General features: G+C 42.2%; 1 protein-coding gene across 3 annotated transcripts in view; it reads right to left on the reverse strand.

The window, feature by feature from the left end:
* Positions 1-306: 306 nt before the first annotated feature.
* The window catches only part of WT1 (WT1 transcription factor), a 33686-nt gene continuing 6261 nt past the window's right edge, over positions 307-27731 (reverse strand). Inside the window, exons 4-9 of one of the 3 annotated variants that reach the window (XM_008504768.2) lie at positions 22109-22186; positions 13237-13339; positions 11648-11798; positions 5658-5747; positions 3951-4034; positions 307-521 (exon numbers count right to left, since the gene is read on the reverse strand). In XM_008504768.2, coding sequence (XP_008502990.2) covers positions 400-521; positions 3951-4034; positions 5658-5747; positions 11648-11798; positions 13237-13339; positions 22109-22186 — 628 coding nt within the window. In that variant the 3' untranslated portion in view covers positions 307-399. Of the gene's footprint in view, positions 522-3941; positions 4035-5657; positions 5748-11647; positions 11799-13236; positions 13340-22108; positions 22187-27731 lie in introns of all 3 variants that reach the window. The other 2 variants (XM_008504767.2, XM_030451188.1) reach the window with 2 other exon arrangements.

The following is a 27731-nucleotide window of genomic DNA, read 5'->3' on the forward strand; positions in this document are numbered from 1 at the left end:
TATGTACAGATGCAGTAAGCATAAAGTTAACCTTCAGCAGGGAGGAATCACCCTTAGAAAGGTCCAACAATATGTACCTAGAAAAGTCCAAGTGAAAACAGAACCGGAAAACCGGAGACAGATGTGGGAGGAAAGCACAGTTTATAGTAAAATTGAAACTGGCAATCTTGCTTACTTTTTAACAAAATTACAAATAAAAATCTCTTGAATTAATTTGATAGGAACTTCTGTAAGTCCAAATTGGAGACAAGGCTGAGCAGAATCCTACAGCTTAGTTAACTTGTGTCAAATGGGATGCGAAGACAGCTGCAGCTTTCTGACAGAGGTGTTCGAAGATGGCTGATAAAGTTTGCAGTAGCTCATAATGTCCCATCTGGTTTATTCACTTGTTTGAACTGCCTAAAGGGCCAACTGTAGTTTAGTCATGTTCCTCTGGTGCATGTTGTGATGACGAACTAATTCATCAGACCTGGCAAATTTTTTTTGACAGCTGGGCCACCGGCAACTGAAAGGCTTTTCACCTGTTAACAAAACACCCTGTTATTAACCAGGTATACAGCTCGCCTCAGACACTGCTGTTTGTTTTCTTTCTTGTGAGGAGCCAGGCAGAGCTCGTGGCAGGGGGAAAAGCATCCCAGGCTGTCCTGAGAGGGCGTGGGAGTGCTCCCAGCTCCTGCTCACATCGGCGCTTGGCGCTTTCTTACATCTCCTACAGCTGATGTTTAACAACAGCCTTTCCCAGTGACCTAGAACATTTTGCAGTGGTTCCCTCCTGAAGACTGGCCCTTACTGAACAAGTTGTTGCCATGTCTATGCTGCTTTCAGCTCTTGAATGAACTAGTTTGAAAATCAGTCCGGCATTCACACAAGCTTCAGTCACCCCTTGGACTGTGGTGCAGACAGTCCCTGGGAAAATTGGCAGCGACTGTTTAAGTCAAGGAGACCTTCTCCAGTTAGTTCAAGGTCTTTGACACCAGTCTTCAAACTGGTTACTGAAAGTGACTTACTATGGCAGAAGCAACAGAGTTCAGCATGAAGTCTGCTGAGCCAGACTGAAACTTGTCCACTACTGTGTAAAGAAAGTCGAGTTACATCTGTGGGCGATGTTAAAAGTTCAAAGTAGTCACTATTGTTCCAATGCATTCCCATCTGCATAATATTCACTAAAAATGACCCCAAGCAGAGCACATTTAATTTTAACAAGAAATGTCATCAACTTTTTACAGTTTAATCTGGTCTTCTGATATTCTACAACGTTTAAGTGGAATTTCAGGGTGTGTTTCTGATGCTGCTGGAATGCTGCTGGAATGCTTTCATTAGCTCAGATCAGTGCCTGGTGAGTCATGTTTCCTTTAGACCTGCGTTTTCTTTTTGCCCCCCCCCCCAAAAAAAATAGATGCAGTATTTTAAAGGAAGCTCAGCTCTCTTACTGGGCTCTTTAGGGTTGTCTGGACACCTTGTACTCTCAACTCAAGACATAGCAGGTTTGTACAAGCTCACCCAACCATCTTCTTCTCTTATTTGCCCCACATTTTGTGCATATCACAAACATCCAATTTCAGGCAAAAGGGGATCTGGGATTAGCATAAATACGTATTTCTGTTGGCAAAATCCCATACATGTAAGAGGAGGAGGGGGCATGGTTAAAATATACTTGTTCCACTTAACATACATGCTGGCAAAAGCATCAAATATTTCACATGAGTGCATAAAACAGTATGGGACAAAACTGACCTGGTTAGAGCTACAAGTAAAAGTTACATATTGTATGAAGTGGTCTTTCATCTCAGCAACATTAACAAAACCATTCTGTCAACTGATGCGAGTTCCCTACAATTGTCCAGATTTTCACTGACCTACTGCAGTAAAAGCTGCACAGTTTTGCTGTTTCCCAAGCAATTCTGGTTGTCCTCTTACAGAGGGCATCAATCTCTACTAGTCCCAAGCTGGTCACATTACTTTGTATGGCTTCACTGTACAGATACCAGAAATCACATTTCCATTGCAAAAAGTATGCAGAGATGTATGGAATTTTCCTTTGAGTCTTTTTCTTTTTTTTTTTTTTTTTTTTGTCTTTCTACACTGATGATTGCTATCAGAGAAAAATTTCTTGTGGAGACAAAAAAAACCCAAATACTTTGGTAGTAGACTTAAAATTAGGGTGAAATTAGGGGGAAGTCATCCATGCTTTGCTTCATCAAGACTTAACATGGAGTAAGTTAACTTGAGCTAGGTTTTTTCTTGCAAAATTTAGAGGGTGCAAAATAGAAAGAGAAATGAAACTACAGGGTAAAATGGAGATGAAAAATTCTGAGCCACCACTCAGGCTCATTCCCCTTAGGACACATGTATTTTACAGTCAAAGGAGCATGACACATCCCAAACTGCCAACAGGAGCATTGTCACAGCAGCACACAGCTGGGCTGCAGAGCTCCTACAGAACTGGAGCCAGCGGCAGGCAGCAAGCCCAAAATCTGTGCTATGGGGACAGCAGTGCTCAAGTGAAGCTGCTTCCAGCAGTGAGTGCAGTGTGGACTTGGATCACATGGAGCAAAGAAGAACTTAAACGGGAAGAATGAGTTTCACAGGAAAAAGGAGAGCAAGTTCTTCACTGCTTTAGCTAGTCTGGAATAAAAAAAATTCTGAGGCCCTGAAAGCCATGAATTAGCAGATCAGTAAGTGATGAAATGTGATGGGAAATGTTGTTTATCCTGACTTGCTTGCATGTGACAACCACTTGCCATATTGTCTTTATCAGAACATTACCTCTTGCTGCTTAATATCTGTCTTCATGCAAATGCACACAGGCCCTGCAGCTCAGCATGACACTATGGGGAGAGCCCAGGAATACAGCCATGCCCTTGACCATTTGCAAATAGCAAGTGCAGATATGGCCATTACTTGAAGCATTTATTTGCCCAGTGCCACAGAAAATGCCATCATTCTCAGATGAATCATTTCTTTCACTGAAGTTTCTTTTGTACTTTTGAAAATCTTAAATCTGTGTTTTTATCGTCCAGAAGAGACAAAAGAATCCTTAGCAGGCAGAAAAGGATTTTCAGACTCCTTGTCCATCTGTACAGAGACTGAATTTAAAAGGTTAACACCAGTATAGAACACTGTGACACTTAATAACATGTCAAAGTGCTGGGTAAACACTTACGTGGTAAAAACACTGCATATGTGGTAGAAGGGAACAGAATTTGTCAGTTCACAGGAATATTTCTAAAACTTACAAGTAAAGTATAGAGGTTGCTGCAGTTGTTCCTTAATGGTGTTTACATCTACGTGAGGGCAGAGTAGACTAAAATGGCCTCCAGTTTTTTCCCCTGCATTTATATGAAATACCATGGTTTCTACAAAAAGGTCCTTGAATATTTGAGTAAGCTTTTACTTTAGTGTCTGTCAGTGTGAGTTTGCAAAAGGCACTCCTTTTATCTCCTGGAGAGATTACAGTACAAGCAGGAACAGCAAGAGCTTTGCTGTGCTATCCTGCATTAGGCTCAACTGACACTTAGGAGAAGCATGAGTAGCTATGAATACTTTAGATTACAGACCCTCGGCTGAAGCTAGAATTAAAATTTCCATCTTGTAGGGTTTTTTCAGTAAAGGCAGTAGATCAACTTGACATTCGTGGGCTGAGACCACGATGTTCATTTCACAATAGCTGACAAAATATATTTTGCAGAGCTGAAATTTCTTTAAAGATGGAGAAATAAAGCATCACTTCCACAACCACCTAAATCTCTTTTCTGAAAGTTGACTGTGACACTTGGGGAATGTAGTCACACTGAAAAATCAGTACACTCTGAAATTATTTCTGTTATATTGAACATTTAACTCCTGGTTAAGAGACTTTCCACCCATGTGATTTATAATAACATTTATATAAACAAAAATTTTAAAAAAGGAAATATAAATGTGAAGAAAAGTTTACGCACTTGTTTTACCTGTATGAGTCCTGGTATGAGTCTTCAGATGATCAGATCTGGAGAACTTTCTCTGACAGGTTTTACACTGGAAGGGCTTCACACCTAAAAAGACAAAAGAAGTCTATTCTCATATCCCAGCACTACTTGGAAGGGTGAAAAAAATCAGCTATTTCTGAATTTTCAAAAGCCTGGGTTTTTTGGTACTAGTTACTGTAACTGCTCCTCCCAGCTTCATGCCTACACGTTGCAGAAAGTCATTAATCAGACCACCAGCCCTTTGTAACCTCCTCTTCCAATGTCTGGGTCTGAAGCACCCTAACAGCACCATCATAAACAAGCACCCACTTAAATTGTTGGACTAACAACTTCAAACTTTATTAATTCTGATCCTGGGGCTTGGCACCCTATGTAACTCATATGAGCAAATATGATATAAGTAGAATAGAGGTACATAGATTTATTTTTATGCAGTCCTAGCAGGCTTAACTGACTACACTTCTACTACTAACTTTACACACCACACACAAGTCTTGGAGACCTCTTAACACAGATGCTCTAGCACACAGTTGCTAAAAATGTATAATCTTAATAGAGTACTTTTACCACCAGCTTTCAGAGACACTTCCTACATCTCTCAACACCCTTTAAGTGGGACAGAACATCTTTAGCAAGAAAGGCAGTAGGCAGAAATCCACCACAGAACAGTGAGTAAACCAATTCTCAGGCCAGTCCTTGAAAGACAGGAGATCCTAATGCAATTTCTTGCTGTGACTCAGTCACAAAATACTCTCATCTCATCTCCCATGCAGAGTGGCCTCAAGGTTCTGCTCCTAGCCAGGAGGATAAAGCCATCAGCATCTCCTCTTCTGTGACTTTGAGAAGAGCAGTTGTTTCCCCTGTCAATCTAATGGAGACCTCCAAGAACTCCTGAAATGGGCTATCTCGACTTTTTGCAAAAAAAAACAAAACAAAACTTCTTGAATTTGGGTGGAACTCACAAATAGTTTTATCAGTCTCAGAATGTTTCACTCAATAAATGACTCACTAGAGAAAAAGAAACAAGCATTCATACTGCTGCTGCTCTCTCCTCTACCTGTGAGCTGCTATACACTTTCCTGCATAGTCTAGCCAGCCAGATCTTTCACATCTCTCTCTTGCTGCTCTTAGAATCCTTCTTTACTTGGCAGAATTCAATAAAGGCTCAAATCCAAGCTTAAGTGTTTTGTTGAATTAGGGTCTTAAGCATTATAGCTACTATGGCTTTTGCTTCTCCACTTCTGCTTTCCACATATAAATGCACAATGATTCCACCAGCCTTTCAGCAGCATTTGCCCATTAGCATTGCCCTAGAAACATCAGAACACCAAGAGCAGTGTTTATCAGTTAATCATTGGCAACTTTTTCTTGCAGAACTGTTCATTTTTTAAAAGTAATGTATTCTCTATACTGGGAATACAGTATAGAGCAAACAGTTTCATTAAGAAAGCTGTTTCTGAAAGGTGGCAGCAGGATTAAAGTGTCACCTATGCAACCACTGTAGTGATGAAATACCAACAAAAAATCAGCTGCAGTTCTCTCCTAGAGCTAACTTCAAGAATAGATCACTAAAAGTATCGTGTATGAGCAGACACAATATCAGAAAAACAGAAGTTTAGAAGGGTAATTTTTGAATCACAATTCACATAGAAAGATGAACTCTAATGAGCAGAGATGTTATCAACAAACCTGTGTGTCGTCTTTGGTGCCGTTTGAGTTGGTCTGAACGAGAAAATCTCCGTTCACAGTCCTTAAAATCACACTGATAAGGTTTTTCACCTACAAAGGACAAAAAGTTTATCAGAAAATGTGGCTAAATGAGGGGACAAGTCAACCAGAATCAGAAAATAAAATCTGTTACACAAAAAGACTTCTCTCCGGTCTAAAGCTGTCTAGTGGTGCACCAGCACTTATTTCCTATAAAACCTTACAAATGTATTGGAATCTATGGGGAAAGGCTTGCATGATTCTGCTGGAGTGACACTGATACTGAACCTGCTCAACCTGAAAAAATAGCCCATTAAAGCTACCAAAAAAAAAAAGAGGCTGTATGATTTTTGGTTTTTATTGTTTTCTGCTGGAAAAGAAATCTCTTAGTTTGTATTTCAAAAATAAACTGAAAACCAACCAACATTAATCCCTTTCCACTTGTTTCAGAAATACATAATTTGTAAAAGAATACCACTTGTGATTTGCTCTAAATTGGTTTTGAAGCAAAAATGAAACCAATGACATACACATAGGTGGTAAATTTAACAATACTAAATGGATTAAAAGAAAATTAAGAGTAAAATTCAACCACAGAAAAATACATTCTTCCACAAAAGACAAATTATGTTTCTTCTATGAATCACTGTTAAACAGAATCTCTCCTGCATCCCTCATGTAGCTGCCTCTCACAGACTGCAAAGCCTCATGTAAACAGACTCTTCCCATAGAGTTCAGCAGAGATCCTCAGGATGGGTATTCTCTGGGATGAAAAGTGAAATTCAAACTTGTACAAAAGAATGAAATCCCTACAAGCCATCTTCTCAACAAATAGGGTTTTCAATGCAAAGGACTTCACCAGCCATACAAACATGGAATGAGAAATGCCAGCTATCAAGGAACTCAAAGAAAGAAGAGAACACTGCTGGCATGTTACCAGAGTTAGTGGAATTTGGCCAGCAGAAAATAATCTAATCCTTATGCTGTTACAGAAGCTGTAAGATCCTTCAGATCTGACTCTCATCTACTCTCAGGCCCCTTTGTACAACTCTGGAAACCTGCAAGAGCCTCAGATATAATTACATTTATACCTACATGAATTCTATGTACAGTGCCACAGCCCTGAGCAAAGGCCCCAGCACAAGAAGTAATTAAAGATCTCTCACTGCAAAGTTGGCAGAATCCTGGGTTTTATCTGGAAGGTACACACCAGACCAGCTGGGACCCACTTTACAGTGGAAAGCTGAGATATAAAGCAAAGGTCCAGAAGAAAGGACCTAAAGGAAAACATCAGCTGAAGTGTGCAGTGGGTTTAATTTCTCTGGGTCTATTTTTAAACACCTACCACTTCCATAAAACTTTCATAAAATCTTCATTTCTCTTTTTATCAAGATGAGGAAAAGATATTGATGAAGAAAAGGGGTATCTCAGGGTACAAGTGCAAACTGGTTTAGTTTAAAGCCTCCCAATCACGTTGACACAGTATAAGTAGCATATTAAGGAGAACATTTCAAATTCATACCAGTGTAGCCAAGATCCAAATTTTACAAAAGCAACTAAATCTGCAAGAACAGGCTCACTTCCTGTGACAGTCACCCAAAGGAGTTTACTGATTCTCCAACCTAGGTGTGGACAATTTCCATGTCTGCTGTGCTTAATTTATTAGCATAAGGGATTAAAGTTGCCACAGGTGTTTGAAATAGTTCCGTACACTTTGACCACAAGGACTCCCTGGGGGGTGCCTGCTTTTCAGAAACCACTTACTTCCAAGGAATTCAGCCCTTTGGCAGATTTAAGAGGGGGAATGTCAGCAGAGCAGAATGCAGTGACAGGATGATTGTCTGCTAATTGCAATATAAATGCAGAAGACGGTTAAGGAGGTACTTGAATAAAACTGTATAGTGGGTCTGATGGAATGGCCATGAAAGTATTTCTTTAAATACTTCAAAATACAATCTTGATTAAATTAACTCCAAATTTAGCATATATACTGTGCATATATGAAAGGAATTAAACCAAGATGCTTACACAGAGATATACTGACACTGTGTAGAAAACTAAAATAAGCAAGCAAACAAAAAGAGGCACAATATTTTGATAGGAATCCTAATTTCCCTTTCCTTCTACATCTTCCATGACAGCTAGTCCCAAACAAAATGCCTGCAAAAGCCAACTGTCACATACCTGTTAACTCCCACGAGTTTCATCAGAACAGGACAGAAACGTTCCAGATTCAAAAAGGTCTGTTAGCACCTCATTAAATCACTATACCAAGAAGGGTTAGAGCAGTGTCCAGTTTCCTCAAGCATATTAGAGCTTCTCCAATAATAGGCTAAAGTTTCTCAATGTATGAGCAATATACCAAAATGCTGTCACCTTCCTAGGTGACCATATACAATTTCAAAACACAACAGGAGATGAAGTTTCACCTGTCCTTGCCTGAGATTTTGAGACTTCCATGGTTATTTACATTTCATGACTGAAAGAGGGCATACAAAAGAAGGATTAAACTTAGTGCATAACAGTATAGTCAAGATGAGAGAGGACAGAGGGAATAGCACTTCTTTATTACTTAGGAATATATTCACAAAAAAAAAAAGCTCAGCAATCAGAGAACAAGTGTGAATCATCCTTGGACACACCACATTAGATGCATCTAATAAAATAAACCTATTCACTTAAAACAACTAGAAGGGAGCGTGCACATTTCCCGTGGAGAAAATTAACTCAGCCACATGCATGTCAAACCAGAAATTCCTATTGCTGTAGCAGTTGCACAAAATGTTCATCATCATTGCACTTAATGAAGGATTACTGCAAGAGCAAAAGGCAATTTAATGTTCTTTAATGAAGTTTCTTTCTATCGAGTTGTCCAGCTCAGGCACAATCACACCCATTTATCCATTCCTCAGTCATCTCTGTAGAGAGGACATAGATCTGCCTTTCAAAGTGTTGTAGAGATGAGCTGTGCTAATGACTGCAAGGCATTTAGCAACATGGTGGCACATGCCATAGTAACAGGATACTTGCTTCTAGCAGAGCAAAGGAATCACTGCTAGGTGATTAGCATAAAAATCATTATCAGACTGCATTAGTTAAATCTGCTCCAGCCTCAGAAATTTATCACCAAGAACTTAGTCCTACAAGGAACAGGACAACCTTTCTGATTTACAGTCCCTCAGACTTCATTGTACAATCTCACCCCTGCAACTGACTGTATCTACATATCCCCAGCAATCAGGAAGAGTGTATTTTCCCTGCAAGGATGCTCAGCTTTCTGTTAGGATAAATCTGGTTTTTCCAGTGTGTGGCACTGAACCCAAAAGGTGTCTGGCAAGAACGCTGATATTACCACCACAAATGAAATTTACGGAGGTCTAGACATCAATTTGTTTCTGCATACAAGTCTCTGAAGTCTGCCACAGGATGACTGTTCACATTAACTGTTGTACTGTTGAAAAGTTATATGTATTTCTGCATTTCCTCTCAGAGGTCTGTCTACTGCAGCAAAATGCACCAAGATAAGAAAAAAGCTTTTTTGGCTGTACGTGTTTCAATAAAGGCATTGTTAACAATGGATAAGCAGTCTTGGAGGGTACAAAATGTCAACATACTTTCAGCTAAGGATATGTTGAAACATTGGCAAAAACTGATTACAGAATCTATTTTTGTGTTTCAGGGCCCTGCTCAATTTTGCAGTACTGCAACCAGTGAAGAATGGAAGACCTGATGAGCTAGTCCTCTGTAAGTATCTATTACAGAAAGAAAAAAAGATAATCAAGAGACAACATTATTCTGCAAAGATACTACCTGTTGGTTTAATACTAGATATATATAACCACTTGTTTTCAAATCATGTTTTGATAATTTAAAAAGTTGACCTATCACTACAGTAAGAAAGGTGGAAGAACTTCAAACATATGAGTGAATCCTGAACGACCTTAAAAGAGGACTGATAAAATTCTGTGTTGGCTGCAGAGAGATGTGCCAAATGCAACCACATTTTCCTTCACTTGAGCTGATATCTGACAGCATTCCTGACTTTATACTTGCTTGTCAGGATTATTCCCCATCAAAACACTGAAGCAGAAAAAGAGAATATTAGTAAGAATACTACTGTTTTTAGTAAGAATATTAGGTGTTATGTTTGACAGTTATTTCTGTCTATATACTAATTTCACCAAGCCAGATTTCTGTATCTGGTAGAAACAGATTTGCATTACAACAGTTGGTTTGACTGCTTAGGACTCCTGAAGAGAGTGGGACTAAAAAAAAGACCATTCTGGCCACCAAGTCCAGACTCTCCACCACACCAAGCAGTCAAGAAAATAGATTAACTCAGAAGTATTTGTAGACTATCCAGTACTAGACAGTAGAGTTCATCAAGCACTACTAAAAATATGGGCCCACCTGAAGAGGTGTTTGGAAGGAAAAAAAAAAACCACCATTTTTCTTCTACACTGTTCCACTACCTCATAAACCAAAGGAGAAGGAAGGAGCATTTATGACCTCAAAGACAATGACAGAAGTCTCTCTATGGGATGCTAGATGGCCAAAATCCTATCCCCATTGTCTTCTGGGGCTTTTGTGGCTCTACACACCTAAATCATATGTCATATTACACTGAAAATCTTCACCAATTAAGGAAAACAAAAAAGATATAAGCTGAAATCTTTGTGATGCATCCAGAAATAATATTGTGAAAACCAAGCAACTAAGTGGAATAAAATACAGGACCAGAATAAAGAAATCATAACCACTAAAATACAGCGTAAAGCACACTAGGAAAGAAATAAATAGATTATACGAAAAATTCAGAACTGTTTAGGCATACTTAAGAAAAACACCGCAGTTAATGGACCCCAAAAGAGCTCAAAACTTTCTTCTGTTTCAAATTTATTAACAGAAATAGAGTAGCATGTCTCTACACCTGCAGCTCTGGAGGTGAAATTCCAGTTACACTGTAAATTATTTGACTGTGAAGATGTCTGTAACTTGCCTATTCAGAAACTAAAAATGCTTTATAACATTTATTTCTCAACTATGAGTATTTTACACAATTAACCAATGTCACCACGTGGTTTTGAAAAGGAAAAGTTTCCAAGTATATTTATGATATGTTAGGTGATCTGCTAGGTCACAAGAGTATGGACTCCCTTCCTGTTGTCTGTCTCATCCCTTGGACCTTGCATCATATTAATGGCTAACTGAGCATTCACATTTACAGATTTTATACACAGATTCTAGATTAGCACAGGAAGAACTGTCTAAACAAAAATATGATAGGCAACCAAAAAAATGCAGAAGGAGCATAAGGTAAATGCAGAAGGTATATCATAGCATTTCCAACAGTATAAATCTTCCAACAGGAGAAATAATTCTGATTACTCTTTGGCAAGGTGCAGTAGGGCATTTAATACCCACATTTTGAGATGTAACTTTTATTGCCTGAACTCAGAGACAATCCAGATCTTAGCCACAAATTACTGGCTTCAGGCTCAATTCTTCACAGAAAGATCCCAAAGCAAGGAAGTTCATTTGCCTATCCCTGACTCTACTCCCATCCAGAAAATCTTACACAGAAGGACAACAGGATACCAAATGCCTAGGATACTCGGGTAGATAAACTTCTTAGTAGCTAAAGAAGGGGGGGAAAAATAAGTGAAAATAAAAGGGGAAAAAAAAGAAGACAATTCACAGCTCTTAATGATGCTCTGTAAGAGTAAGAGAGGGAGGTGATATACTTGCTGTCAGTGCTGCTCTGTGTTTCTTTTCACAAGATTTAATGAATCTTCTGCATCCCCAGGAGGGATTGCCCAGATGGCAGAGGACACACAAACTCATCTAACAGATTTTTGTTGCCCCTGACCTGGCCAATCATTTCTTGCACCTTATGCTCTTTAATAATCCCCCTACCCACTTTGCTGCCCAGTGCTGTCATGTGATTTATACCAATGCATGCTGACACTTACCAGTGTGCTTTCTGCTGTGCATCTGTAAATGGGACAACTTAAAGTATCTCTTGTTGCAGCCAGGGTAGGCACACATGAAGGGACGTTTTTCATTCGTCTCGCTTGCTGATCGGACAATAGTGGGAGCGACTCCGGGCACCCGCCGGACATCCTGCAGTGACAGAGTTGTTAATGCAACGTGCATGTTCTCAAGCTTTGAATTAACATATTCAAAGACAAACAATCAAAGGCATATCTCCAGGACAGAGAGATACTTAAATATATTATACTGCAAATGGGCAGTTTTATTTTATTCTACATTAATGTAGTCATCTTAGTACGCCTTAGCCTGTTCTTTGCAGTGTATTAATATTACTTGAAGGTGAAATACAGTGACATCTAATTATTAAATTATCTCACCAGTATTAATATGCAAGATTAAATTTACTGCATTCTGACCTCATTTATAATCACACACTCCCAGAAGAACACACATTGGTATACAAAATAGTTTAAAGCTTATACCAATGAAGCGATAACAGCATGAGCCAGAGTAGCATTCTCTCTTTCTTTCAAATGCTCACATGAAGTTAAAGGACAGAGAAATGAATGTATTGGGTTAATTCAAACTGGTAAAAAAAAAAAAAAAAACAAACACAAAGGACTGTCTAGGTGGAGCTGGTGAATAGTTCAGCCTTTATGCATTTTGGCCACTGTTACAATGCCCTGTCAAAGATGATCTCCTCCTTCTGGGATAATTAACTTCCTTAAACAATGTCAACAGCTTACTTTTATTCACTCAACCAAATATGGCTCACAAGCCTATTTCTGAGAGCTTGCCACTGAATAGTGACTTGTTACACTCTACAGAAAAGGAAAAGAAGATGCTATCTAAAAACATTGATGTCTGGACACAGAGCAATACAGAACAGACAAATATTATGTAATGACTTTGCCATCAGTGGTAAGAAGCTATACCTTTTACACTGGCTTTTATTGATGATATGACTGCTTCAGAAAGGGAGGAAATTAACTCCCATGAATGTTAGGTTACTCCCAAATGTTCACTAATTACTTACTCATTAGGAAACAGCCACTTACTACATTTTGTTTTAAGGAAACACATTTGAATTTGTAAAGTTTCAGAAATCTGTAAAAGCAAAATATCACCTAACACTTTCTCCTACATAGTTATTAGACACAGTCCATTGTAAGCACAGAAGCTTCACATAGCCAAAGTGGTTGGAGCTAAAAGTTGGGAACTGGTTCATATATTTTGAGCCTAAGAAGCTGTTAAAGAATATTGCATTGCAGATATACTTTAGAAGAAGAAATAAACAACTCAAAGTGACCATGTCAGAAAGAAATTTTTTATTATGAAGCCTTCAATGGCTTCAGTAGAGTCAGGACACTGTAAAGCACTTCTTCAAGGGCTGGACTCGATGACCTCTGAGGTCCCTTCCAACCCAGCCAATTCTATGATTCTATGAATTCTATGAACACAGGGGAATGGCAAATCAAAGATGGATTTATAAATACCTGTGAAGCAGCAAACACTACAAACAGGCAGCAGTTTTACTTCCCTCTGAAGAATGCTCTGCAATACTCACTTGTATGCCTCTAAAAACTCCATGGGTGTGTATTCTGTATTGGGCCCCACAGCTGTATAACATGGGAGCACTGTGGTTCTCATTTTCATATCCTGTTGTATGGCTGTAAATAAAGATGGGAATAATAGAAAAAATGAAATATTTTTCAGTACCCAACTCCACATGTGAGGTTTAATTTCTTAGGTCAGTGATAACACATGCAGAGTTCCCTTTTATAGCCAGGACATCCAAGTTCATATGAAATTCACCAAACACTCTGCCTACTCTGCTTTTGTATGGATCTGCTCCTGCTGGCACAATGCATTGACTCCATACATATATGTGTTAGTACCCATTAGGACAGTCCAGGGAAAATAAAATAAAAAAAATTTAAAAAAAAAATTCTCAGGATTTGAACTCTGATGTATTTCCACAACAAGTTTAGGTAAGAGGAAAAAATCCACATAGCAGCATGACTGTGTCATGTGCACATGTACACGTTATTTATCAGCTAAATGTGGGGCTGGCTATTGCTAATATCTTTTGGAATGAGCAAAATGCCTCAAGTTTCACATTAAGTGCAGTGGATTTTTGTCAGCACCTCATGACTCAGATATTACCAGATAGTACCAAGAAAGTGATGACATTTATAAGAATAGCAGTCATGTACTCATAAACAGAGATTACAAATCAGTGTCCAAACTATTTATCCCACACATCAGATTGCAGAATGCACTACAAATTAACCCTTTATAAAAATAAAATAAAAAACCCAAAGAAGCCTATCCCTACTAGGTATAAATGTTCAAGATTCCTAATGCAGCAGCATCCCAATAATTTTAAAAATTGGTATCTTTTTGTTGTCTTTTGAGGTGTCACAACTATGCGTTTATCTAATTATGTTCTTCACACTATGGAAAACTTCTAATTACATCCAGAATTTTAGGACCATTGCTGCATTTGCAACCTTCTTAATGTCAAACTTATGTAAATGTTTTTTTTTCCATGAGTATGTTACAGTAGTGTGTACATTGCCACATGTATTTATATACATTAGTAAGTGTTCATATTTTGCACTACACTAGAAATTAGAAAGCCCAGGACAAAGCCCAAGGGCACAGAGCTAGGGACGAAGATGGATACATAGGATGTTATCCCATTCTGCCAAATGCTTGCAATAGCAATTTGAAGGAGTCCCTAAGGCCCAGGATCTCATTTCACTGGTTCTTCCTTTTTCTTCACTCAAAGTTCATGAGCAGAGTAGAATTACAAGGAAGTTTTAAACCTCTTAAGTGATTTGCAGAACAGCCAGTGGAACTGGAATGTGGGAGATCTCTGAAGAGTTTGTGAGCCTCACTAACCAGGAGGGGATCAGTGTTTCTGAAGAGCTCTGACTGCAGCCTGTGGCTCGCATTCCACAATATTTGTCCCCACAGCAGCTTGCAGGCTGCCACCTGGCAGATGTGTTACTTTAGAGCAAGTTCTTTGCTACTTAAAATACTAGATTCCAATCCTGGCTCCACCTGGCTGTTTAAATCAAATATTATGCTTTCTAGGTACCTATGCTCTGTTTATTTTGATTTTAACAGGCAAACCAGTGGCCACAATGAAATAACTGATAGAGTGGTGGCAACAAAAGTATCCCTGATTTGTAGTATTATCTGTAAGAAAAGAAAAAGTAAGATGCCGCTGTCTGATTTAAATTAATGAAACTCTTCTCTAGATATGTACCAGTTAAATAGGTTCTCCTCTCTGCTCAGGACTTTTGTTCCTTAATACAAAAAAAAAAAAAATCACTGTTTTCTTAATTCATTTTCCCCACCAGCATCAAATTTTCCTCTCTGGTGAAAGGCAGCAAGTCCACAAATGTTGAGAAAAGGAGGAGGGAAAAAAAAAAAAAGGTTGAAAAAAGGTTGAAAAGCAGCTAATCCATGGTGATTTCCATGTTAACCACAAACAGTGAATTTTAAAACAGAAATTAAATTAGAAATACCATTCCTAAGGCAGATGTTCTGCAGAAGAAGCTGTTACAGATCTGTAAGATAGCAAATAAAGGATAAATACAAGCTTCAGCATTGGTCACCCTGAGTAACCCTGCAGCCTCTCATTCACACCTGTGGTAGCAACCTTACACACTACAATCAGAGACACAAAGTTAGATAAGAATTCCCAGGACAAAAGCTTTAGAAGGAGGAACAGGAATACACAGTAAAAGTTTATGCCATAACATACAGCCTCACTTTCCCTCCAAATTCACATGGTTTTCATCTTTCAGTGATAATTGTTTTTCAAAAGACAAGTCAGTTCTGCAATAATTCCTCCCAGGAATAAGAAGCAGAACAAAGGCCCTGTCTGTGCCCTAAAGAATGGCTCTGTGAATGGGAGGTACCCTCCAGATGATCTCCATCTCCAGTTTTATTGCCCAGTTGGGAAGGTTTCCTCCAACATTCAGCCTTTTTCATATTTCCTTCCATTACTTCTGGTTATACTTCATTAAAACCGTACATGCAACTGCAAAGCCTTGAAGATTAAAACCTATTTTCTGAACCTCTTGACCCACAATATACTAAGTAATGAATAGCCATCTACTTAACCAGCTCCCTAGGAGAGAAGCTTCAACAAGCAGGAACTCCAGTTCCCATTTTACATTGGGCACAGTTCCATCAGCATTCACTGGTACTCAGCGTGGTCATACGGATGTTGACAGCAAAATGGATCACGTGAGACTTCTTGGTTAAAATGCTATTTATTCACTGTGAAGTAATATGGAATAACCTGACCTTCAGGGAGATGGGAAGCAACAGGTGAATGTTCTTTCCAGTCAGAGGAGAAACTGGAAAACTGAAGGAGGAGTTGTCACAAACTGTTGCTACACCTCTGCTCTCTGAACTTCAACCTTCACTCTGCAGCAATTTTAAATGCACCGTGAAATCTCTTTTTTTTTTCCTTCCAGTCTCCTTATTCAATGCATCCATGATGCATGCCACAAAAAGTCTAGCACAGTTGGCTTTATATACCAAAAATAAAAGCACTAATAGAAGAACCAATATAAATCTCCTACATACACTATTGAAACCCAAACACCTGATTTATTGCATACAGGAGATAACGATCAGATGCAATCTCACATACATGAACAATATAAATGAAGAGTGATAATCCAAGGTAGGCAAACACTAATAGCTGGGGTGAGACAGCTGCTGGGACCAGGCCCACATGTTCTCTCCCAACAGGATGGGCTGCTCAGGCAACACCACAGCAGCCTGGAGAAGTGCCAGAAGAGCTGCTCACTGCCTGGCTGCAAGTGCACAGAGAGCAGGGCTGAGGGCATGGCCAAAGCTCCTACAGGGTCTTCCCCTTCTCCAGGGGCTGAACAGCCCCCAGGAGAAATTCACCTAAAGTCCAGAGTATTATCGAGGGATGATATAGTTGAATTAACCAAAGAAGAAACAAGATAAAAAATCCCAGTAAGGCCCAGAGTTTTAGTTGGGAGATCCACTAGACCGATGCCTCCACAGGTCCTAAAAGGACTCACAACTAAGCAAGGCCAGATGCAGCCTCAGTAGCCTGCCAGGATCTAACAGATATTTTTGTTTGATTAAAGACTGGAGGATTTGGCCTCACAATCTAGTTCTGCCTTTGCTTATAACTATACAACTCCTTAACTTCAATGGGAACTGCACAAAAACAGAAGTGGACTATAAATATTTAGAATTTGAATCAGTTAGTGAAAAAAGGCCCCAGTATATTTTGTTCTCTGGTTCTAGGCAGCCAGAAACAGACCTGGAAACATAGCCATAAAACTCTAGATAACTGAGAAACAAAGACTGATACTTATGCAACACAAAATGCTAAGCAAGCGCTACGTGGTGTATTTAGAAGTGCTTGCATTTGCCATTAGCCCAGCAAATCCTTAACACTCGGAGAGTAGCTCTTTTAAAATGATTAATCTCAAAGTTGTACAGATTGTACAAAGATTAATAAAAATGAAGGTTTTACAGATGAGAATGTGTGATGAAAAACAGAGCAGCTTTTGAGAGTTGTATCAATCTAAGTGGTTATAAAAAAAACTCATAAAAGATGACATTCTAATCTGAATATTTTAAAAAATAATCAAGCTGCAATTTCTGTCAGACACCATTTTCACTTTGTTAAACCAAAATTGTCTGTCTTATGTATAAAGCAGTTACGATTTAATCTGAAGAGTTGAGCTTTTTATTATTATTTTATAAATCAAAAAAAAAAAAAATAAAAGAACCTTGAGGGCATACTGAGGAGAGTTAGAAAAATTCAGATGAAATGTGAATACACATTGATTCATGAGATTCAGACTTGGAAGAATAAAAAAAGCCAGAAAGCAAGATTACATAAAACAGGCACCACATTAAGCTTCAATTTAATTGTGTTTCAATGCAGGAACAGGAATTTTAGAGTTTAGAAACAGAGCCAAAAATGAGGCAAAGTGAGGGTGTGGGCTAGTCCCATTGATAACAGAACATAAAGGAAGAGAAGTAGAGTTAATTCCCTCTGCTAAAATATTTACCATCCTAGCACCCTGGGAAAAATGTGTATAGAGACAGCAAAAAGATTCTGATTAGTTATATAAAAGATCATGTTTCTGCCTGTTTTTTGTCTAATACTATTATGGAGGGTGGAGTATAAAGCTGCATTTTTATCTGTACTTTCCAAGACAAAGGAATATTTAAAAATGTGATTTCATAAATTACAGCCCTTCTGCTATCTTCAATGAGAAAACCAACTGGTTGATGAAAGGAAGGCAGTGGATTTTAAGGGGACCCTGGTTTCTCTGACCTGAATAGAATCAGGATTTCACCCAACACTTCCCTTCAAAATGTGGCCCTCAGCTCTCAGTGGGAAAAGGGAAATTCTGTATCAGATACAACAGCCCATTGTCCATTTCCAATTCTTGCTGATTGCAGAACTGAACCCAAGTAGGAAATACAGATCAAAAATTTTACTTGAGCAGCTGAAGTATGCTGAGAAGCAGCAAACTATGCTATATTTCTGTTGCATCTTGCTGTTGAGTGTGTGACTAAACTTCTTGTCTACCACAGCATATCATTTCCTGATTGGTATAAATTATTTCCATGTCACCTTATACAGATCTCATGAAAATATCATGGAGGGATTTCTAGTCATGAAGTCTGCCTCTGTAATACCACTATGAAGGGAAGCAGTATTTCCCACACTGGACAAATAAGAACACAACACAAAAATATTAAGTACAGAAACTGAGGGGAAAGGTGTCCACTGATGTAGGACATCCATTTGGAGATTCTGGAACCTGAGTTCTCAGGGTAATTAAGCAAGGACCCATTGGCTTTCCTGCAACACTGTATCTGATCTCAGCTGCTCCAAACAAAATACCACAAAATGATGAACAAACCACCAGCAAACAGTCTGCAGAGATAAAATGCAGTCCCACAGTGATGTTCACTTCCTTGACCATAAAGTTTTACTTTCAGATCCTTGAAGCTGCCAGTTTGTGGAACAGCTCATGCAGACAACAAGCTACCTGTGCCTCTTGTCAACCCAAAGTTCAGAAGGTGACAGAGAAGTCCCAGGACAAAGAGGCAACACATAATCAACACAGTAGCTCACAAGGAACTAAATGTGGACTGTTCCTGCCTCATGGGAGTTACAAGCACAAATTGAGGTCAGTCTTTGACATTCAGAACCTAAGGAAAATCTACAACACAGATTCGAGTAACTTGGACCATATGGGTTGTTTAGCAGTGAGTTGTTTTCTTCTGCAGAGACAACTCCTTGCAGAGAGAAGCTTCCTTTTGGTTTGCCAGCAAGTAGAAGCATCTAGAATTCAATTTTTATGGCACACTCCACATTCTGCAGTAATTTGGCTTGCAGCCCTTTTTATCTGCTTCCCAATTTACACCTCCCTCCCCCTGCCAATCTATCATGTTGTTGTACTCTGCCAGAAGACATCTGTGTTCATCTTACCTGTCTCTCTCCATCACTCAGCAATGCCTGTTCAGGCACTCTATTCCATACCTTTTACTGCCCACCTCTGCCTGACACTCAAGTCATGCCCTCTGCAGATCACTAATGCTTACACCTACGGAAAGGACTCAAAGACTAAAACTCAATGAGATGAAGAAACTTCTTGCCCTCAGTTTCAGTATCATACATTAAAATATTCAGGGAGGACAAAAGTCAGGAAAAAAAAAATCTTCTAGGACCTTCTAAGGCTGAAGCTGGCTCTGAGCAGTTGAAATCAGTGGAAAGGTTTGCTGCCAGGCTCTTGCTTCTGATCACACAGGAACAGGACTGTTCATAGGCCTGCAACTCAAAGGGAATTATTTTCACAGCAACTGAAAAGGACACAGCTTTGGCTATCTGACAGCATTCCTTGCCAAATTTCAAGCTTTTAATCTGAAGTGAGGAGATTCTGGAGCTGACCAGTCAAATATTGGCAAGAATGTAAACAGCCCAAACTAGAATGCTCTCAGATAAACCACTAGATAGTTTAAGCACAGAAACCAATTCTGTGCTGACTTTACCTGAAAGGCACAGCAACAGCTTCATTTCAGTACGTTAAATGTATGCTAAACATGAACCCAGGCTGCAGGCTACTGAACTGGTTTATTGTCAAGTACAAAGTGTATGAGCAGAATGCTTTATGTAAGTGTAGAGTTCTCCAACTACTTGCAGGAATTGTTGGAAGTGTTTTCTTCCCACTTATAATGTGCAAAAGTCTTGTAGAAGCCAGGAAGTGCTGGGGAGAAGTCAAGGCAAGGAGCTAAACAAGGACTGTCATCGTTGGACAGAATCTAGAAGCTCCATATTTCAACAGAGAGATTGATTCCAAAATTCTTAAATTACAACTACAAGATTGAGAAAAGCATCTGAAATACTAAATGCCTGGGAATCACTTATGAACAGTTCATATATTTTGAAGATGTAAATCTTGGGAAGAATACCTTATGTTCATGGCAACTGAGACTGGAGGTACTGTGTATTGTAACTCTCAGCCAGAAAAGACAGATAACTCTTTTGGCTCATATTACTAGTGATGAGGCTATGTCTAGCACTGATTTTCCACAGATTCTACAATCTTGGCCTATACCAAAACTTTCAGCTTCATTTTACCATAGATCATTCATCTTGATTTCTTTTTCCCCCTTTCATGCATCCTAGGTCACATACTTTACACTGCTAACAGTCTGACTCCTGGACAAGTAAGAGGCCATTTATTTTGTTCAGTACTCCTTTAATATTTCTATTGTGTCTTTTTTTTTTTTTTTTTTTTTTTTTTTTTTTTTTAAACTGAGTTCCCCAAAGAATAACCTCTTCCTTGTTTTAATAGCTTGGACCTCAGTCAAGGTTGATGTGTTTCTTCATTTTGCAGGATATTTTCTTCAGAAAAGACAAAACAGTGTCTAATATTGCAATGACTGATCTTTAAAGAGTGCAGTTTAAAGAGGAAATCAAAAACACTTATTAAAATAAAAGTAGGAAATAACCTTTAAAAAGGAGATCACCATCAAAGACACTGAGCTGTACACAACTGTAGGATTTGGGGGTCTTCTTAACCAAAAGAGTTTCTTGACGGATCTTTGTAGGCTCAATTCACTGGGTCACTTTGATTTGGTTTACTATGCCACTGCCTTCTCCCTATGAATGACCTGTTTGGGAACGAGCTAGAACCAGGCCCATAATAATTTTTTTCTTTCTCACACTACAGCACTGATCCAATGTCCACCTTGAACAGGATTTTCACATTTATGGACAACCACAGGAAAGCAAAGATCTCTGTTGTTTTTTGTAGAATTCTCCTGTTGAACTCACGCTTAAGACATTGAGAACATCTCAGAGCAAGCTGGTGATACTCAACTTCAGCAAAGGAGATTTTGTAGCCTATTATCTACTGTACCATGAGAGAGAGAAGACTGTCTACTCTGATAGTAGATCGAGACTGTCTACTACCTCGTACCAGAGGAGGCAAGCTTCGGTTTTCTCTTGACAAGGATGCAAAGGTGGGTCTTTTGCTCATGGTAGTCATCGTAGATGAACCAAGGGTCTCAACGCCACCTCGCGCTCCCTCCCCTGGGTGCTTTGGAAGACAACGAAACCAGAGGGGCCGGGCACAGGCTGCCGAGCGGCCCCGGCACTGGCACCGCCAACTTCGCGCCTCCTGTCTCACTTTTCTCCCCGTCCATAACCCGAGGACCTCCCGTCCCCGGGGCCCGGCGGGAGAGATGTCGGTATAGGACGGGGCGGGCGGGGCCCCGAGCGCGGCCCCCTCAGCGGCCGCCACCCCGGCGGGGCCCCGCGGCGCCTCGGGGCCTTCCTGCCCGCCCAGCCGCAGGAAGCCCCGCGGGGGAGGCGGGCCGGAGCCTCTTCCCGGCAGGTGGGAGGGCGACAATGGCCGGGAGGAAGGAAGCCGGGAGGCGGCAGGGCCGGGACACAGGACGCAGCGCCTTGCGAAGGGAGGGAAAGGGAAGAGGGATGGTAGGAAAGGGCGACGACTCGAGGAGGAGAGCAAGGAAGGGGCCGCAGCTCCCCCGCCCGGAACGGCACCGGGACCGGCCCTGCACGGGGATCTCCTCGATCCCCGTGACTGGCGGGGAGCCCCGGGATCAGCGCAGGACAGTCCAGAGCTTTAGCTTATTATACCGTCTGCTTCGTTTAGTGAGCCGAGACCAGCCAGCAGCCTGACACTGAGCTGAGGCTGTCACAAGTGTGGTTAAAATCACCGTGAGCTCCTGCCAGACGAGGAGCCGCTCTAGGAACCCGTCGGTATTTTTTTCGTGCTAGTAGTGACAGCATTGAAGTCGTAAAATACAAGTTAAAGGTGTCTCAGTAATACAAGTACCCCAGGGAGAAAAGATCAGAAAAGAATAAAGAGCCTTACCCCTTCAGTGTAGATCCCAAGTTCATTTGATTCCATGTCATGCATTCGAGCTGTGACGTCATTTGGTATAAATTGTCACTGTTGTGAAAATAATGTAGAATTAGAACTAAAATTACTGCCATCAAATAGCCCGATACATTGATATAGCAACGGTTTCTTCATTATTTTAAAAAAGTATATAACATTAGAAACTGAATTAATTCCACACAATCCCTTTTATCGATTTAATAATAATTAAAAAGGAAGAAGAAAAAGAAGGAAGAAGAAGGAAAAAGAAGGAAGGATGAGAATGAGAAGGAAAAGGAGAGAAGAAAGAGAAGGAGAGGAGAAGGAGAAGGAGAAGGAGAAGGAGAAGGAGAAGGAGAAGGAGAAGGAGAAGGAGAAGGAAGAAGAAAGAAAACGAAGAAGAAAAGGAAATAAAACAATGTCAGTGGATTGAAAAGTCTCTTTGAATCTGCAAGCCCATCAACTGGTAAATAACTGGAAGTGGAGACATACAATTTTTTCCATACAGAAAAGTAATATCCGATACTGACACATTTAAATTAATGAAACGAATATAGGCAGCCTGGCGGGCTAACGAAGCAGATTATTTGTTTTAAAAAGGCAAATCTTTTAACTGTTTTAACCAGGAGTGTGAGAGACCACGTGGTTAATGGAGTGGAGCAGCTATCGTGACTCATGATGGATGTTACTACACAGAGGGGCTTGACAAGCAGGAGAAAAATGGAGTGGCTGAGCGATAAACGAAGCTCACCGCTGGAATATACTCTTTCCCCGCCGGTGCACACCGAATGCTGCAGACTGCGGCTTCCCGACCCGTCGCTTCCCTCTCTGCAGAGGCCAAGCCGGGCAGGGAGGCTGCGGGGAGCGGCAGAGCCCGGCGTGCAGGGGCAGCCCCGGACTGTGGTCGCCACGGAGCCCCAAGGAGCCCCGCGAAGCGACTCGCCCGCCGGCTAAAAGCTCCTCGCCATGCCGGCGAAGGAGCTGCCCCCCGGGGCTGGCTGCGGGGGCTCCCCCGCCGCGGGGTCCCTCCCAAGCGCAGTTCCCCGCTCGCCCCGGCGAGCAGCGGGCGGCACCGCGGCGGGAGCCCCCGAGCCTTTCAGCCGGGATCTGTGATTGATGCCGGGAACAGTCGCTCACAATAAACGCAAGTCTCCCTGTTGATTAATTACACCAAAATTCTCTGGACTTATGCGGTGAATTTATATCATTCTGTTAGTAGGGAGAGGGTATATTTTTTTCCTTATTTGTTTTCTTCGTGGCAGGTAGAAGCGACCTAAAAAAGTCAGATTCCAGTGGGAAGCTTTTGCATATAAAACCAAATTAAATTACTTCAATCTCGAAGTATGCCTAATATCATTTGTCAGTATCACTGGACACTATTATTCATTCGTGTGTCTGAAGTGCTATTATGCTACTACAATGTCCTGCATATCAGCTCAGGAATTGTTAAACTCTCCTGCAGTTTCCCCATTTGCAATAGCAGTCCGTGCTGGTCTGTGCCAACTACGTTTTGCAATTCCACGAATTCTTCCTGTAATGCTGCTGTAATTAATTCCTCCAGGACCCTGATTTTTATTAGAAGTGCCCGCCCGATGCATTTACAGCAGGAGATTTCCCTTTAACTTTCTTTCGCTTGACAGTTCATTTATAAGAGCCTCCCCCACAATATCCACTTTTTCCCCTCCTTTGCTTTTTCATAAAGCAATACACTTATTCATCTTGTCACTAGCTCGCAGCCACTGTACTGCATGCCGCCTTTGGGTGACAGTGTCCAAAACAAACCGCTCGGAAACCAGCGCAATGTCCACCGGCGAGGTGAAGCCGTAGCCCCCGTCCACATCTCCCTCCTGCCCTGCCCGACGTCCACCCGCTCTTGGCTCCTGGCTTCGCAGCTCCATGAACAGGGGAGCTCAAACTGCCTTCAGCCTTGGAAGAGAACCTGGAATGGCTTTCGGGCAGGCTGGGCGTCGTGGAAAGCATTGGGAGAAAGAGGGCGAGCTAAGCGATTTCTGCAAAATCCCTTTCTGCCGCGGTCGCTCCCTCTGGCTCGGGGAGGCCCCAGGAAAAACGCGCAGCCCTCCCTCCCTCCCTGCCTTGCCCTCTCGCTGTAGCTGCGGTGGGGCAAGAGCCAGGGGAACGAGTGTCGGGGGGAGCAAGAGCTCAGACTCGGAACTTCACACCAGCCCGGCACCCCCACAACCCTCATATGGGGTCTATGTGATCTCTGCTGCCGACAGTGGCCAAGGGAAGAAAGTTCTTTCCTGAGGAGATGCTCAGCCCACGACACTGCGAGTTCTACACATCGAAAAACCCGGGGTTGCCCAAGCTTTGGCTAAATCGGTTTGGGAGCAGGAGGGGGGAGGGCACTGCTGGGCTCGGCTCCCCCGTAAGCCTGGAGGCAGGAATGGCCGCACCAGCCACCGTTTGCCCGGGGGCCATCGGGCACCGTCACAAGATGAAACATCTCGCATCTGACGTGTGACAGAGAACAGGACATCCCTAACTCCTTTTACGCTTCGCCACGGTTTATAATTGACGGTACCGTGAGATGATCTCATGGAATTAACAGCTCTTCTCAAAATCTCGGTTTCGGATGAGGTTTGAATGATGAGAAGGAAAGCGAGGTCTCCGGGGATACGCCTGCACTGATTCCAATCTGAATCCTTGGCCCTCCAAATGGCCACAAAGAAGACACTAAAAATAACTTATTTTCATTACAGAGATGCTTTTAAAGAGAAACAAGAGGAAGGGGGGGGGAAACATTTCTACAACGGGGATTAATGTAAGTTGGAGTGAAATAAAAGGAAGTCAAAGCTGAGCAAAAAGGGAACTTAAAAGGAAACCAGTAGTAGATCATATAGAGTTTGTTTTGGCCTGCACTGCAGTATTACCGAGTTCTTGACCTCTACACAGAAAGAGCTATAATCTGAACCGAGACTCCTCCACTTTTAAAGTCTTTGTAAGTGTGACTCACAGTAAATTTTCAACATCGAGCATGTTTACTACATTAAACAGCGCGAGGTAGAAAAGTTCACATCACCATTTTAATGGACTCACAAATGCTGGTCATCTAATGCACACTTGCAATCTGCGCGGGTTTGTCATCCATGTCCTGCTGTCAACAACAGGCGCAGTATTCCTTGGCAGAGGAGCGGGCTGCGCTATAAACACGAGAGCAAGTAGTTGCCGAAGCGAGAGATTTAAGAGATACTTTTGCTTCCAGTGTAAGAATTACGATCTTTTAACCATTTATTTCAAGCTGTCGCCTTCCAAAATGCTTTGCCTAAGTACGGGAGAGAAAGCAACGCTCTTCAGCGCTACTCCCGCCCGAGTACCCCACACACCACCGAGGAGCTGGCACCAGCCGGGCAGGAGGATCTCCTGGCCGCAGGACCCTGCTGCTATCGCCCATTCGTCAACCCACCCGGAGAGGTTCCCGCAGGGCTGCGGCCGCGCTCTGCAGAGGGCGGGGAAGCCGATAGCGGCTTCGTGAAATTCTCTTGCACCCTACTCCTGAGATGACGAGAGGGAAGAGAGAGCATCAGGTGGAGATGCTTCACTCCTGCATCTCCTCGCAGCTGCTTTCTTGCTCCACCTCTGGATGAGGAATTAATTCCCCCTTGGCTCTCGATTCGCCTCAGCAGAGATCAGAGACGGGGGATGATGGAGGGAGGGATGGGGCCCGGCGAGAGAGGGTGCAAGGCCGGGCGGACCCGAAGCGTCGGATGTGCCGGGTGGGCGAGGGACCACAAACGACGCCCGTGGGTTACTCGAGCGTCCCGGGGAAGTGCGAAGGAGAGGAAGTGCGGGGCAAACATCGACTGCAGCATCCCTCCGAGGTAAGAGGCAACACCTCCCGCTCCCGACCTCTGTTTACCCCACCAGAAGAGAGACGCCTGCTGTCCTCAGCCAGTGCAAGGAGAGACAGACGCGACGAATCCTGTCACTCCGGGCATGAGCACCATACCCTGCGTGCTTGTTGCGCGCTTGGCGCAGCAGTCACCAGGTGCGCAGGCAAATGCGCAGCGGCTGTCGCAGACAGCTTCAGTACCCCATCCCTGACAGAGCCGGTGCTCAGGTGCTGCAACCGAGCCATCAGTTGTCAAAGCAGGGCTGGCAAACTTGACCTGAACTGCAAAAACCAAAATAACTCTTTGCAATGGAAGTACCGAATAAACATTATTAAAAAAAAAAAAAAAAACAATCAACATTCTATCCGATCGATATGAATATTGATCGAGACAGTGCCGTCGGTTTTCAGGCGGCTGTAAATGAGGCTAACGAGTCGCACCGGTTCCTGCACGGTAACTAGTAACCCACTTTATTGACAACACTTTCTAGGAAAAACACTTTTGTAGCGGGAACATTGGCTTTTTTTCCAGATACTTTTGAACATGTGCAGGAGGGGACAAGAGGAGGCCGTAACGAGCTGAGCCACCTGTTCGGGCTTAGATGCTGGAGCAGGCTTTGTACATCTGGAGCTGCCCCCAACACGGAACAGATTCTGCCCTGATACACACCCCTATGCATCAGTATGAGTTTTAAGGGCTTACATCCTTATCCTACTGAAGTAAGCTCCGAAGGAGCACAGTAGGGTAAAAGCTAAGGTCGGGATGAAATCGGTCCCTTAGCGCAGCGCTGCCCACTTGCTCCGGGAACCAGTTCCCGAAGCGCTGGGCGGGAGGTGACCGCGTTAGGGCGATGCCAGGATGTGCTCACCCCCACCTCGATGCTACCTCGGTAGAGGCACGTGGAGGAGAGCCCTCTCGGCACAACCTGCCGTTTCCTATCGGAATCACACCTCCCAGGATCCCTCACACCTCCAGGTCGCTCCACTACACGTACAAAAGCGTACAGAAGCTGCGGGAGGGAGAGCCCGCGGTGCCAGAGCCCGGCGGGACTGAGGAGATGGGCAGCTGTCCGTGCCCGCTCAGAGCTGCCCTCCACAAACCTTCCTACAGACCATATTTATAGATTTCCCTGCGAGGGAGCAATCTCTGTCACTTCAGCGCAGGAGTTCGCCCCGCCAATTATTCTACAGCCTAATCTCTCTGGATAGGCTTCTTTCCTTCCTTCATTACCTCATTCCCTCCTTCCCTTGACGTCAGCTCACGTTCATTAGTGAAGTGGCTTCTGGAAGTGACAGTATTTTATTGTCCCACGTCCAGTGTTGATTAATCAGAGATGATATAAACGGCCTACGAGAGGAGCCGCTCGCGGCTTCCTTCACGGACACGTTCTGTTTTGTGTGCGGGAGTTACTTAGCAACTCCAAGATACGGGACTGGCTCCAAGTTCACAAAAAGTTGAAGAATAAATTTTGGGGAACTTCTTTGCTCACTGAACACATTGTAAAACTGAGAGAAACGTCCAGCCCCCATGACAGAAGAAGCAAATGTAAAACCGCTCTTGCAACGGCCCGGTTCTGTTGGCAAAGTGCTTCCAGCAAAGCTCCAGATGCACCCTTCTCCCAGCAAGGAGACCCGATAGGTTGATTGCCCCGTTTTCAAAAAGTAACCTCCCTGTAGGCCACTCACTGCCGCTTCTAAGAGCCATCGGAAGGGCTCTTGGTCTACAAGATGAAGCCCCTGCCTATCCAATCCCTGTACCGTGCTCTC

The sequence above is a fragment of the Calypte anna genome, chromosome 5 (assembly GCF_003957555.1).
Source record: "Calypte anna isolate BGI_N300 chromosome 5, bCalAnn1_v1.p, whole genome shotgun sequence".
Taxonomy (NCBI): domain Eukaryota; kingdom Metazoa; phylum Chordata; class Aves; order Apodiformes; family Trochilidae; genus Calypte; species Calypte anna.